Source organism: Colobus angolensis, unplaced genomic scaffold, assembly GCF_000951035.1.
Source record: "Colobus angolensis palliatus isolate OR3802 unplaced genomic scaffold, Cang.pa_1.0 Scaffold93, whole genome shotgun sequence".
Taxonomy (NCBI): domain Eukaryota; kingdom Metazoa; phylum Chordata; class Mammalia; order Primates; family Cercopithecidae; genus Colobus; species Colobus angolensis.
In genome coordinates this window covers 2,699,584-2,713,373 of record NW_012123265.1, presented here as the reverse complement: position 1 = coordinate 2,713,373, position 13,790 = coordinate 2,699,584, and the positions used below count along the sequence as shown (strand labels likewise).

Below are 13,790 nucleotides of genomic sequence, written 5' to 3'. Positions count from 1 at the left end.
CTCCAAAGTAGCTGGGACTACAGGCACCCTCCACCACATCCAGCTAATGTTTTTTTTGTGTGTGTGTATTTTTAATAGAGACGGGGTTTCTTTTTTTTCTTTTTTTTTTTTTTTTTGAGATGGAGTCTCACTCTGTCACGCAGGCTGGAGTGCAGTGGCGTGATCTCGGCTCACTGCAAGCTCCGTCTCCCAGGTTCATGCCATTCTCCTGCCTCAGCCTCCTGAGTAGCTGGGACTACAGGTGCCCGCCACCACGCCTGGCTAATTTTTTGTATTTTTAGTAAGGACAGGGTTTTACCATGTTGGCCAGGATGGTCTCAATCTCTTGACCTCATGATCTGCCTGCCTTGGCCTCCCAAAGTGCTGGGATTACAGGTGTGAGCCACTGCGCCCGGCCCATTTCCTTGTTTTAACTGGAAATCTGTCTAACCTTGTAGGAGAGTAAGCCTGGACAACAGGTCACATTTTTGGAACTGAGCTTGACTTATTTCAGCAAAGCCCTCTAAATGGACTAATTTCATGTCTCCAGGCCCTGTTTCAGGTTCCAGGGCCAGCTGAGGGCCCAGCCACTCCCTTCTTGCCCCATACGCATTTGCCTAAGACATCTCAGTCACTGTGCCGCAGCCTGCCACAGTCTTGGAAAAAGACTGGGGTCTGAACATCAACCCCCTTCTCCAAACCCTCCCTTCCAAGGCACCTGTCTTTGCCCTCTGTGACATCAGGGTGGACATCTCTGAAAGAAATGAACTTTATGGGCCAAAAGAGCCCAAAACAACAATATTGGGAAAAGACAGCATTCAGGGTCAGCTGACCCTCTCACAGGGGCTCCAGAAAACCCACTTCTACCTTCAATTTTGGTACCAGACTATTTTGTGACCCTCAGAGAGTTGCTCTGTTGTTCTGCACCTCAGTTTGCCCTTCTACAAGACAGGGTTGGATTCCTTGCCCCTGCACTGAAGACATCCTGAGCTCATCCCACAAGGCAAGGGCTGGGGATCAGCACCTCTGGGAAGCCTGGCCTGGCCTGGCCTGCCCTGCTTCTAAGGGGGGCTCACCCCTGGCTGTGGCCATTCTGTGTGTCCATTGAGCCTCCCAAGAGTGGCAGAGGACCTTTGTAGAGGGGTCTGCACAGGGAGGTACCCAGCTCCCTGAGGGGGTGACTGTGGACTGGTCACCTCAGACCTAGCACAGGGCTAGAACCAGGGAAATGGACTGCAGAGGACAGAAAGAGGAAATGGTCTGAAGCCTTTGAACCTTAGCAACCCTCGTACCTTGGCACCAGCCCTCTCCTTTGAGGCCCTAACCTGGTGGTAGTTTGGCGGTACTGGTGATGGGAATGGCTAAAATGATGGGCTGGCCCCAAGGACACACTTCCCCTCTGGCTAGTGGGAAAGGCCCCAGTTTATTCCGAGAGGGAAGGGCAGAGCCAAGCGTGATGGGACTCAGCGTGCCCTAAGGAGGGCCTCACTTGACGTGCTGAAAGAGGACGCCGTTCCCTGTGATGTACAGTCGGCTTCCGTCTAGCGTGCTCTCGATGCGAAGCTGGCCCAGCGCAGAGTCCGGGTACTTGACCAGCAGACCCAGGGCCATCATGTAGAGCGGCTTCATGGACTCCAGGCTGACTGTGCGGGCCCCCTTCCCGGGGCTCAGGGGAGGACAGGTGGTTCGGGAACAGCCACCTGTGTCAGGGAAAAGGGTGTATAGAACTAGACTGTGAATTCTAGGAAGACATGGTCTTCCTAGACCCCCATGGTCATAGCTGGATTGGAGGCTTTGGGACTCGGTTCCTACTGCTGCCTCCATTATACCGAGGAGGCTCAGAGGGAGGATATTTCCTTGCACAGTCCAAGTTGAGATCTTTTCAAAATTAGTATAATTTTTTTGTATACTCAGGCTTAGAAATCATAACTATTTGTTGGAAGGTGAGTTGGGAGTGGGGGATTCATTTGCTGTATCACTAGCATCTGAATTTCCTAAGTTTCAGGAAAGCAGCCATCTGGCCCCGGCCTCTGCAGGAGTCTTCATTAGTCCCAAGCTCTACTGTAACCATCCAAGGGCAAGGAACGGCAACCATAGCCTGGAAACTCAATGTGTGTTACAGGCTTCCTGGATTCACAGCACCTATTGCTGGCTCTCCTGGGCAGAATTTCCCCCAGAGACATACCCTGTGGCATTATTTTCAGGGTGGGTATTTGGGTTGCTGGTTTATGGGTGGGACCTTTTCTCCTACAGTGGGCCCAGGGTACAGTCCAGAGAATACAGTTATCACAGCCTTCAGGACCCTGCTGCTGTGGCAACAGTGTGCCAGTGGGCGCACTGCTGGGGGATGTTCGTGGATCATCTCCAATCCTCAGAGCAACCCTACAAGAGGGGGTAGTGCTATCATCATTTCATGTTGAAGAAGCTGCCCTGAGAGGCTAATGAAGTATCTTGCCCTAAACTGCAAAGCTAGGCAGGGGCAGGGCTAGGATTTGAGGTCAGCTCTGTCCAGCACCAAGGTTACCACAGCTGTTTCCCTTATTGTGATGTTAAAGCCACCTTTTGTGTTTGAGGAGTGCTGCCAGCTTCCAGAGCCTGGATGTCAACACAACTCCTCCATCTTTGCATTGCTCTGTGGAGCAGGGACTACGCTACCATCTCACAATGATCTATGTTCTCTGAGGAATAGAAGGCTTTGAGGGAAGGGGCTGAACTCACACTGCTTTAAGTGGATTCTAAGGCCCTGGGACAGGGTCTTGAGACCTGCTGCAGCATGCCACTCCCCACAAAGAGGGTGGGTTTCTTTTTTGAGAAGGAGTCTTGCTCTGTCACCCAGGCTTGAGTGCAGTGGCATGATCTCGGTTCACTGCAGCCTCCTCCTCCCAGGTTCAAGCAATTCTCCTCCCTCAGCCTTCCAAGTAGCTGGGATTACAAGGACACACCACCATGCCTGGCTAATTTTTGTATTGTAGTAGAGATGGATTTTCACTATGTTGGCCTGGCTGGTCTCGAACTCCCGACCTCAAGTGATCCGCTTGCCTTGGCCTCTCAAAGTGCTGGGATTACAGGCATGAGCCACCAGCGCCTGGTCAAGAGGATGGGTTTCTATTTGTCTGGGAGAAGGCTGGGAAATCTATGCCTGAAGATAAGGAAAGGCTTGATTGCCATGGGATAAATGTCTGGTGATGCCCAGACCAAACTTCCCATGCGCAGTGCAGTTCTACACATTCTCAGGATGGCGGCTGAAGCCATGCTCAGGCGGCTGGTGCCCTATAACATGCACAGTAGCTTCCATGGAGGGGAGCTGGGAAATGGAATGATGAACGGCCCTGAGGAAACCATGAGGAGAACAAGCTGGAATGAGGTAGGGCTGGGAGCACGAAGGCCTGGGCTAGACAGGGGTCTGCAAGTGTCAGGAATAGGCAGAAACAGGCACAGCAGCCGGGGGTTTCCAGGTGACGTGATGAGGGAATTTGGGGGCGGTTGAGATGCGTGAAGCACTGAGCATTTCCCATACCTCCAACCATACCTGGAAGAGGAAGGATGGGAGTGACTGGTGGGTGCTCCTAGTCCCCACCACTTTCACAAGCAGGGCAGACCTCCCCTACCCCTGAGAAGCCTGCTCTTAGGTCCGAGACATTCCAGCCTGGCTCCCCACCCAGGCTGGGCTCCTTCTGATCCAGGCTGGGCTGGGCTTCCTATACCTCTGGCTGGTTGCCCACTCCCCACCCTCAGTGGGAAGGCTGAGCCGGCAGAGCAGCATGCAGGATTTCAGGCTGTGAATCCTCTTCTTGGATTCAGAGTCAGCCAGAAGACCCACTTCTCTCACTAACTCCCAAAGCTCGAAGTGGTTGTGGAAGGGGAGATTGTTCTTGGCTTTTCCAGGTCAAACCAAGACTATCAAGGGGAGGCCAAAGTTTCCTGGCAACATACCCATGTTCATCCGGTACCACCTTATGGCTTCAGTGAGTGCAGGGATTTCCAGAATTTCCACTTCTGCTTCTAATACATCAATGTTGGAGAAATTATCCGGTAGTAAAATCTTCTGTGAGCGAAGAAAATTCACTTGAAAAACAAAGGGGAACACAGTGAGTTAATGAGGCTATTTCTGGTTTAACTGTAGGTCCTGGTTTTGGCAGGTTTCTGGTGCTGTAACTTATCCTAGGTTCTCCTTGTTCTGAAACAACTTCTCAACATACCTGATTAGATTAGCTTTGAGTGTGTGGTTTTCAAGGTGAAAGACCCCACATTACTTTGTTTTCCTGTGTCTGAGGCCATGGGTGTGGCCTCCCGTGGCTTGGCCTGGGGCTCCCAAGCCAGGCCCTCCTGGTGGGCACACTGGCCCTGAGACTTACCCTGTGAGTCTTGACCCAAGAGCAGGTCATTCCAAAAGAGGGAGTTGTCTTGCTGCTTAGAGAGGAGGGGCCCGGCCGAGCCTGGGCTGGTGGTTGGCACTTGCAGTTTGTCCCTGCCTGGACTGCAGTATGGGAGGCAGAGATGGAGCCAACGCTAATGTCCTGTGTGAATCAACTTGGAGATACAGAAGCACATCACAGACAACTTTCTAGGTGACTATGAATATGAATGACTGGGGTTCCAGACATTTGGGCTCCTAGTGTAACTTGAATGTTTTCTGCCCTATCTATCTAGATAGCAGTAGCATCTTGGGGTCAAAGAGGTCATTCAGTTCTCATCCCAAACAGAGCTCATCCTGGGGCAGTAGGGGGAGAGAGGCTCTCTGTCAAAGGTGGAAAATCTCATCCTTCCTTAGGCCACTACCTCAAGTGGACAATTCTGCTATGACTCTGGGGGAAGCTGTCACTATCCACCCTCCTTCCCTTTTATTCTGAGTTTGCTGATATTAAGAGCAGGTAGCACCATCCTTTGAAACAATCTGGATTCCTCATTTTATGCTGAGAGGAACTGAGGTCTGGAGGCCAGTTGGATACATAAGGGCAGAATAAGAAGAGAAGCTGACTGGCAACCAGCTGAGCTCCCTGCTCTTCACACCAACTCCTGTGGTCCCTGACACTTTCTAGTGCCCTTTTACAGCCAGGCCATCCCAAAACAAATAGGGAATAAAATAGCCCTGAGTCTAGCGAGATTCTAATGCTGGAATCTGCTTGCCTCCTGGAAGGCTCTGTCATGCTTCCACCACCTCTACCCAGGGAAGCTCCTGAGGCCCTGAGCTCCAAGCTGGGCCTCTGTGGGACATGTAATGGGGAGGGGTGAATGGGCCCTATCAGCCCATCCCCCGCCCCACCCCGGGACAGAGCAATCACCAATGAAGCGGAACTCGCTGCACTCGCACTCGATGAGGGCCACTGTCTCAGCCAGCCACAGCAGGTTGTCTTCAGTCACTAGGCTGGGATACTTGGCCACCAGGTCTAGGGGCAGGAAGCAGTAGTGCACCTCCTCTTCTGTGTCTAACAGGGGTGTGTCCATGAGCCCCAGAGGTGCCTTATCATGTAGGCCTGGAAGAGAACATGTAGGCAGTGTCGCCACCTCTCAGAAGCCAGGGGATCTGATTCCAGCAGGGCTTTCACTGACCCAGGGGCCCCAGAGGATGCTAGAGAGACTACCCAGGAGATGGTCCTTGCCACTTGCCAGACACATCTTCCTTCTTTCTCTTTTCAGTTGTAGCCCTAAGGTTTGGAAGGCGTGTGGTAGGAAGTGGGGGATGGAAGTCTATTTTTTTTTTCTTTTCTTTTTTGAGATGGAGTCTCACTCTGTTGCCCAGGCTGGAGTACAGTGGCGCCATCTCGGCTCACTGCAACCTCTGTCTCTCACATTCAACTGGTTCTCCTGCTTCAGCCTCCCAAGTAGCTGGGACTACAGGCATGTGCCACCACACCCAGATAATTTTTGTATTTTTAGTACAGACGAGGTTTCACCATGTTGTCAGGCTGGTCTCGAACTCCTGACCTCACGTGATCCATCTGCCTTGGCCTCCCAAAGTCCTGGGTTACAGGCATGAGCCACCGTGCCCAGCTGGAAATCTATTTTTTTTTTCTATAAACAGTGAAGGGCAGTGGGACATGTGACATTTCGACTTATGTACCCAAAGTCATTAAATTCATTTACCCATTTGATACTTTCTAACTGATCAGACCAAACACAGTGATCCACAGACAAAATAGATGCTTTTGACACTCCTGGAAGCTAAAACCCATTAATAATCATAAATGCTTTGTACTCATGTCTCAGATAGGCTGAACCATGCTGCCAGGCACCTATCAGACAATGATCATTTGGGGACATTCTGTGTGTGATGATTGGAGGAAACTCGAAAGAATGGTGGCATTCCCTGATGAATAGGAGGGAGTGGAATGAAGCCTTGCCTTGCCCACATGAAGCCAGAATGCGGAGGAGTGAGTGTGAAGGAGGATGTTGGTTCCAGCAGGCAAGCAGCCATGGAGAGGGCCTGTGGCAGGGCAGAAGATCAAAGGAGATGACAGAGACTGCCCCAGAAGTCAGGCACTCTCTGCTCTCTGGATGGAAGCCATTTCTGTTAGGGTATGGAGAGGGAAAGTTGGTGTGGGCTTTAGGGAGGGCCAGTCTATCCCAATTTACCTGTGAAGGCTGGGCTTTTGATTGGAAATTCTGAGGGTTTGCTAATACACTTCCATGTACGCCAGTAGTTCAGAGATGCTCTCTCAGCAACAGGTATGTCTGCAGGCCGCACGCGTAGATGGTGTTTCCCTTCCTTCAGATTATCTAGAGTCTGTTAGATAAAGAAGAGTACTATCTTGAGAATCTAAACCAAGTAACTATCTACCAATTCTAGTGTGACGATCAGGAAAAACGGTATGTGACTTACTTTGTTTTTTTTCTTTTTTTTTTTTTTGAGACAGAGTGTCGTTTTGTTGCCCAGGCTGAAGTGCAGTTGTGTGATCTCAGCTCACTGCAGCCTCTACCTCCTGGGTTCAAGCGATTCTCCTGCCTCAGCCTCTCGAGTAGCTGGGATTACAGGCACCTGCCACCACGCCTGGATAATTTTTTTTTTGTTTTGTATTTTTAGTAGAGACGGAGTTTCACCATGTTGGCCAGGCTGGTCTTGAACTCCTGATCTCAGGTGATCCATCTGCCTCGGCCTCCCAAAGTGTTGAGATTACAGGCATGAACCACCGCACCCAGTGACTTACTTTAACTGTTTTGAAATAAATTAGGCAATCACACACACACAAAAAGTAAAAATGTAGGGCTATAGGGTGACATGCTGATATTCAAAGTCCCAATGATTATTTCTCTTCTGATTTTTGAAACAAGTTTTATTATACTTTTATGTTGAGTAATAGTAATTTATCTTGCATAATCTAAAGAGTAATTTCTATTTAATCATTAAAAACTTGTTATTTTCTGCTATCATTTTCCTTCAAGTGCTCAAAACCACTTTTGACCTGTTATAATTGTGATTTGCTATTGTTTGTGTTCATCCTAACCCTGGGTAGTGATCTAAGTGGTGAGATTGAGGTATAATAAACATGTCTTATATTGCCACAGGGCTCCACATTTTTCAATGCACTTTGACACATGTTTGCTCATTTACCATGACATGACTCTGTGAGACAGATGTGGTTGGTGAGTGTCTTACTGATGAGGCAGCTGAGGTCAAAGGCCTTGCAGCCTGCCCAAGCAGTCTTCCAAGTCCAGAGCTTGTCAGCTTGAAGGATCAAGCGACCAGGGGTGGGCTGAAGCTGGAGTGGAGCACCCCAACTAGGCAAGCCTGAAGCCCAGGGCGGTCTTTGTGCCGCCCCTTACCCAGGGACCCATTCTCCCTCAAAAGTTCTGCGGGGGGCAGATTATCATAACATCAGCCCTTTTTTTTCTGCCTTTACTCTAGAAGAAGATACATAGTATTTTCCCAATAAATTTCCAGATATAGCAGGGCAAGTGGTAATTTAAAGGCACCAGGTCCTCATAATGGACAGATGCCCCAGATTCAGTCTGAAACTAACAAAAGTATCTGCCTCTAAATGCTATGTCAGTGAAGCCCTTGTGAAGTTGCTCTCAAAAATCCTGAGCATTGAGACTAGCCCTCTGGTGGCCAAGCTATAAACTGTGCCCGCATAATCACTTAAGGTCGATGCAAAAGAAGGCGGGCCAGAGTGGGAGAATCTTTCCCACTTTGGATGGCTGGAGGGTTTGCCAAAGCACTGGGCAATGGTGGGATCATGGGGAGTGCTTTCCTGTGGCAGTGAACAATGGGGGAGACAGCGTGTGCGTAGAACGCTGGAAAACAGTCTGTCATTCATTTGAGAAATACTCATTGTGCATCACCAGGGCCACAGTCAGACACTGTGCCTGCCCTCAAGAAGCTCTCAGCTTGGGAGAGAAGAAAGACATGAAAAACCACAATTTACGTATACTGAGATTAGAGCTAGTGTCAGTTACAAAGTTTCTGGACCTCCAGGAACCCCGGGATTTCTTTCCACAGCATTAGAAGGGAGCATTAGAGTCTCCCTCTGTCACCCAGGCTGGAGTGCAGTGGTGCAATCTAGGTTCACTGCAACCTCCGCCTCCTGGGTTCAAGTGATTCTCCTGCCTCAGCCTCCCAAGTACCTGGGATTACAAGGTGCCTGCCACCGTGCCCGGCTAATTTTTGGATTTCTAGTAGAGACGGGGTTTCACCATGTTGGCCAGGCTGGTCTCAAACTCCTGGCCTCAAATGATCCACCAGCCTTGGCTGGTGCTGGGATTATAGGTGTGAGCCACTGCACCCGGCCTGCCTCTCCATTTTCTCTCCTTTCCCCTAGTCCTGGTCCCCTAGCCCCCAGGTCCTCTCCACACAGTGATCTTGCAGACATATGAGGTGAGTCCAAATCACTCCTCATCTTAAAAAACTTTAGTGCTTCCTGTTGCTATGAGATAAATCCAGATTCTCCTTTGCATTGCACATAATGTCCTTCACAGTCAATGGAGGGAGTAGGGTATACATGAAAAGAACAAGGGCTTTGAACTCAGCATATCTGGGGTAAATCCTGACTCTGTCACTTAAGAGCTAACATTTATTAACCATGGACTTTTAAACTGAATCCTTCCAGTCTTCCCCTGACAACAGAGTAGGCTCTGGTATCATGACTCCCTTTGAGCACATGGGAAACTAGCTCCAGGAAGAGGTAGGGGACTAAGTGCACTAAGTAAGTGGAGATGCTAGGAATGAAACCTAGGACTCTGGAGCCCAAGCCCTTAGCAACTGTTTTCTTTTTATTGATATGTAATAGTTGTTCATATTTTTGGGGTACATGTGATATTTTGATACATGGATACAATGTATAATGATTAATTTAGGGTAATGAAGATATCCATCACGTCATTTTTTTTTTTTTTTTTGAGACAGAGTCTCACTCTATCACCTAGGCTGGAGTGCAGTGGCATGATCACAGTTCACTGCAGCCTCGATATACTGGGCTCAACTGATCCTCCCACCTTACCCTCCTGAGTAGCTGGGACCACAGGTGCACATCACGACACCCTACTATTCTTTTTTTTTTTTTTTTTGAGACAAGGTCTCACTCTGTTGCCCAGGCTGGAGTGCAGTGGCACAATCTTGGCTCACTGCAACCTCCGCCTCCCAGGCTCAGGTGATCCTCCCACCCCAGCCTCTGGAATAGCTGGGACCACAGGCGTGTACCACCACACCTGGCTAATTTTTTTGTATTTTTAGTAGAGGTAGGGTTTCCCCACATTGCCCTGGCTGGTCTCAAACTCCCGGACTCAAGTGATCTGCCTACCTCAGCCTCCTAAAGTACTGGGATTGCAGGCATGATCCACCGCACCCGGCCCACAGCCAGCTAATTTTTAAGTTTTTTTGTAAAGACAGGGCTTTGCCATGTTGTCCGGGCTGGTCTTAAACTCCTGGGCTCAAGCGATCCTCCCACATTGGCCTCCTGGGATTACAGGCATGAACCACTGGGACAGACCCATCACCTCAAACATTTATCTTTTCTTTGTAATGGAAACATTCCAATGATTTTCTTCTAGCTAGTTTGAAATATACAATATATTATTGTTAACTATAGTATTCCTAGGATACTACCAAATACAAGAGCTTATTCCTTTTATTTGACTGTATTGTTGTACCCATTATTCAAATTCTTTTCATCCCCTTCCCTCCTCCTACTTCTCCCAGCCTCTGCTGCCTTCCACTTGTCATGTAACTTCTCCAAGCCTCAGGTTCCTCACAAGCAAAGTGGAGGCAGTAAAATCTGGAAGGTGTTATAAGGATTAAATGAAACAGTACGTTAATTTCCTTCCTCTTGGAGGTCATATCCTAAAGTTCCTTCCTCCCTCCCTCCCTCCCTTCCTTCTTTCCTTCTTTTCTTTTCTTTCTTTTTTTTTTATAGGGCCTTGCTGTGTCACCCACACTGGAGTGCAGTGGTACAATCATCACGGCTCATTGCAGCCTCGACCTCTTGGGCTTAAACAATCCTCCTGCCTCAACCTCCCAAGTAGCTGGATCACAGCTGTGCGCCGCAACACCCCACTAACTTTTTAATTTTTTGTAGAGATGAGGTCTTGCTATGTGGCCCAGGCTGGTCTCAAACTCGTTAGCTCAAGTGATCCTCCCACCTCGGCCTCCCAAAGTGTTCGGATTACAGGCATCAGCCACTGCGCCCAGCCTAAATTACCTTTCCAGCCTCATCTCCCATCATTCTTTATGTTTATACCCCATCACACTAAACTCCACAAAACTCCAAAAACACATCACATTCTTTGACACCTCCCTAGCTTTGTGTACACTGTTCCATCTGCCCAGAATACTCCTCCCCATTCTGTTCCTGAAGAGGCTGGAACCTCTCCAAGCCAGAATGGGTCATCCTCCCACTTTGTTCCCATAGACACCCAACACTTTCACTTCTCTCTGCAGGCCTCTGGCTCAGTTTCAGGCCAGTTCTTCCCCCTTTACCAAGCTTCCTGGGGAGAGGCTGGTTTGATGCATCCCCATTTTGCATTCTAGAACCTAGCATGCATATGAAAGAATGCATGAAAATGGAGGGCTAGCCAGGTGCGGTGGCTCACACCTGTAATCCCAGCACTTTGGGAGGCTGAGCTGGGCAGATCACTTGAGGTCAGGAGTTTGAGACAAGCCTGGCCAACATGGTGAAACCCTGTCTCTACTAAATATACAAAAAATTAGCCAGGCTTGGTGGTGCATGCCTGTAGTCCCAGCTACTCTAGAGCCTGAGGCAATCATTTGAACCCGGGAGGCAGAGGTTGCAGTGAGCTGAGATCACGCCACTGCACTCAAGCCTGGGAGACAGAGTGAGACTCCAGCTCAAAATAAATAAATAAATAAATAATAATAAATAAATAAAATAAATAAATAAAAGAAAAAGGAAGGGCTGGAGGGTGATTTTCTGCAAAGAAAAGCAAAAAGAGACATGGGAGATCTCCAAAGGGACGAACAGAGAAGTAGACTGCATTCATAAAACTGAGAAAGATGGAAAGATGTTGAGTATCCAAAACCACAGGAAAAACCAGGACAAGATTTCAATGGGCAGAGCCTATGGAGTTCAGAGGACAATGAAGACAGGGATTCCACCTTGGAATCTGGAGGCCAGAGGGAAGACCTAAGCGGGAGAGGGACAGGGATGAAGGAGAGGGAGAGAGGATGGCAAGAAGAAAGAGTTCAGCTTAGGTCCGATTTGTGATGGACAGAAAGACAGTAGGTGAAGTAGCAAGAAAAGAGTGAAACTAGGGAGAGTCAGCTAGGGGAGCCTAGCACTCTAAGCCCATGCTCAGTGGACTGCATCACAGGAACCTGAACCTGCCACTTACTTCACCTGCAGATTCAATCCCCAAGATTCTGTCTCACTGGAGAAAATAATAGTGCCCTTGAACAACTCTAAATTGACCACATGGGAGGAGGCCTGTGGTGGGGAGAGGAGGATATAAATCCCTGCCCAGGACAACACTCCTATTTGGAGGTGTTTGGTACTGGATGTGTCCTCTGGAATGGGTCAGTAATGATAGTCTAGCTAGTTTGAGAGGAGATGTGCTAGTTGAGGAGAGAATGATCTATTTTGCAGAAATGAAATCTCCATTTCCTGCTATTTTCAAGCATGTAAAGTGTTAGCAGCACCATTTCCCCCAAGAAAAGTATGCCTGAGAAACCTTAAAAGAGAGAAAAACTGGCCAGGCACGGTGACTCACACCTGTAATCCCAGCACTTTGGGAGGCTGAGGCGGGTCGATCACGAGATCAGGAGACTGAGATCATCCTGGCTAACACGGTGAAACCCTGTCTCTACTAAAAATACGAAAAAATGAGCTGGGCATGGTGGCAGGCACCTGTAGTCACAGCTACTCGGGAGGCTGAGGCAGGAGAATGGCATGAACCCGGGAGGTGGAGCTTGCATGAGCTGAGATTGCGCCACTGCACTCCAGCCTGGGCGACAGAGCGAGACTCAGTCTCAAAAAAAAAAAAAAAAAAAAAAAAAAAAAGAGAGAGAGAAACGAAAACAAACAAGTCCACAAAGATTGCCATCCTTGCCAGTCAGGTCATGCTGCATGCCAGGCACAGGCATCAGCCTTGACCTAGGCTCAGGAGCCTCAACAAGGCTGTTTTCCAAACTCTGTCAACCAATACTTGCTCTGACTTCTAGAAATACAAGTCCTCTACTCACGGAAAGCCATTCGGGTGCTATAAGAAATCACAGAAACCATTCTCCAGCCCCTCACTTACTTATTTTTGGTCTGCCAGTTTCCCCTAATAGATATAAACTCCCCAAGACCTCAGGACCTTGGCTGTTTTGTCCTCTGCCGTATTTGCAGCACCTAGAACAAGGCCTGTGGGGTCTCAATACCTTTTTGTTCAATGAATGGCTAAATGAATGAAGAACATTCCAGAGAGCCTGGGCTTCCAGCTGCCCTCTAGCTTTGCTGACTGAAGTTGCCACAGAGTGTGTGGCTGATCTGCTACAGGCTGACTTCAAGTCCGCTTTCATCTGCCTGAATACAACTTCTAGGAATTTTACTTTTCACATGTTATGAGCTGGAAAAAGTTATTGGAGAGAGGATTTCTTAAGGGAAATACAGACCTTAAATCAATTCAGATGGCTAATTTCTAGCACAAGGATAACTGATGTTGCTTTTGGCCTAGATAGTGGTGAAAAAAATATGTCAATCAGAAGCAACATAAAACTGATGGCGTGGGGAAGTATGTGTATGTATATGTGTGGTTGCAAAGATGGCTGACAAATGCACCCTGCTGGCAGAGGTTTGGGACTTAACAGAGTTTTCCAAAGCAGCAGCAGTTCTCAGAGATGCCTTATGCTGTGATGTAGGCTGTTGGAAAAAATGTGATGGTAAAGGAGTTTGGGGGAACTTGCAAATCCCTGACTGCCTTGTAAAGACAACGAGGGCCAGCACTGCTCAAGGAAAGCAAGGCTGGTAGAACAAAAGGATGTGCAGAACAGCTGCTGTCAGCCCCCAAAGCCAAACAAGATTCAGCTTTTTGCATTTCAAATGTACCTCTTCACTGCTGGCTCCAGTCCCCTCACTCTGCAGAAGTCATCGTGGGCATAGCATTGAGTGTTCTCTCAGCAGATATGTTGTTAAGCACATGCAAATGCCGGGTACTGTGAGAGATGCTAGCTGTTTGTTTCATGAAAACATGAAAAGAGTACAGTCCAGTGAGGGAGAAAGACATATGAATACATGATCACAATAGAATTAGCACTGCTAGAACAGGGGAATTCAGTGTGTTATGAGAACAGAGAGACAATACTTAGGAAATGTCAGGACAGTCTTCCAGTGGGCCACATTCAGGCCAAATCTTTTTTTTTTTTTTTTTTTCCCGAGATGGAG

The 13,790-nt window shown here is 48.5% G+C and overlaps 1 protein-coding gene across 1 annotated transcript in view; it reads right to left on the bottom strand.

Moving 5' to 3' along the window:
- The window catches only part of KCTD19 (potassium channel tetramerization domain containing 19), a 38,810-nt gene that overhangs the window by 8,292 nt on the left and 16,728 nt on the right, over window positions 1–13,790 (bottom strand). Inside the window, exons 3-6 of the mRNA XM_011932065.1 lie at window positions 6,553–6,703; window positions 5,262–5,453; window positions 3,913–4,044; window positions 1,469–1,679 (exon numbers count right to left, since the gene is read on the bottom strand). Of these exons, the coding sequence (XP_011787455.1) occupies window positions 1,469–1,679; window positions 3,913–4,044; window positions 5,262–5,453; window positions 6,553–6,703 (686 nt within the window). The remainder of the gene's footprint in view (window positions 1–1,468; window positions 1,680–3,912; window positions 4,045–5,261; window positions 5,454–6,552; window positions 6,704–13,790) is intronic.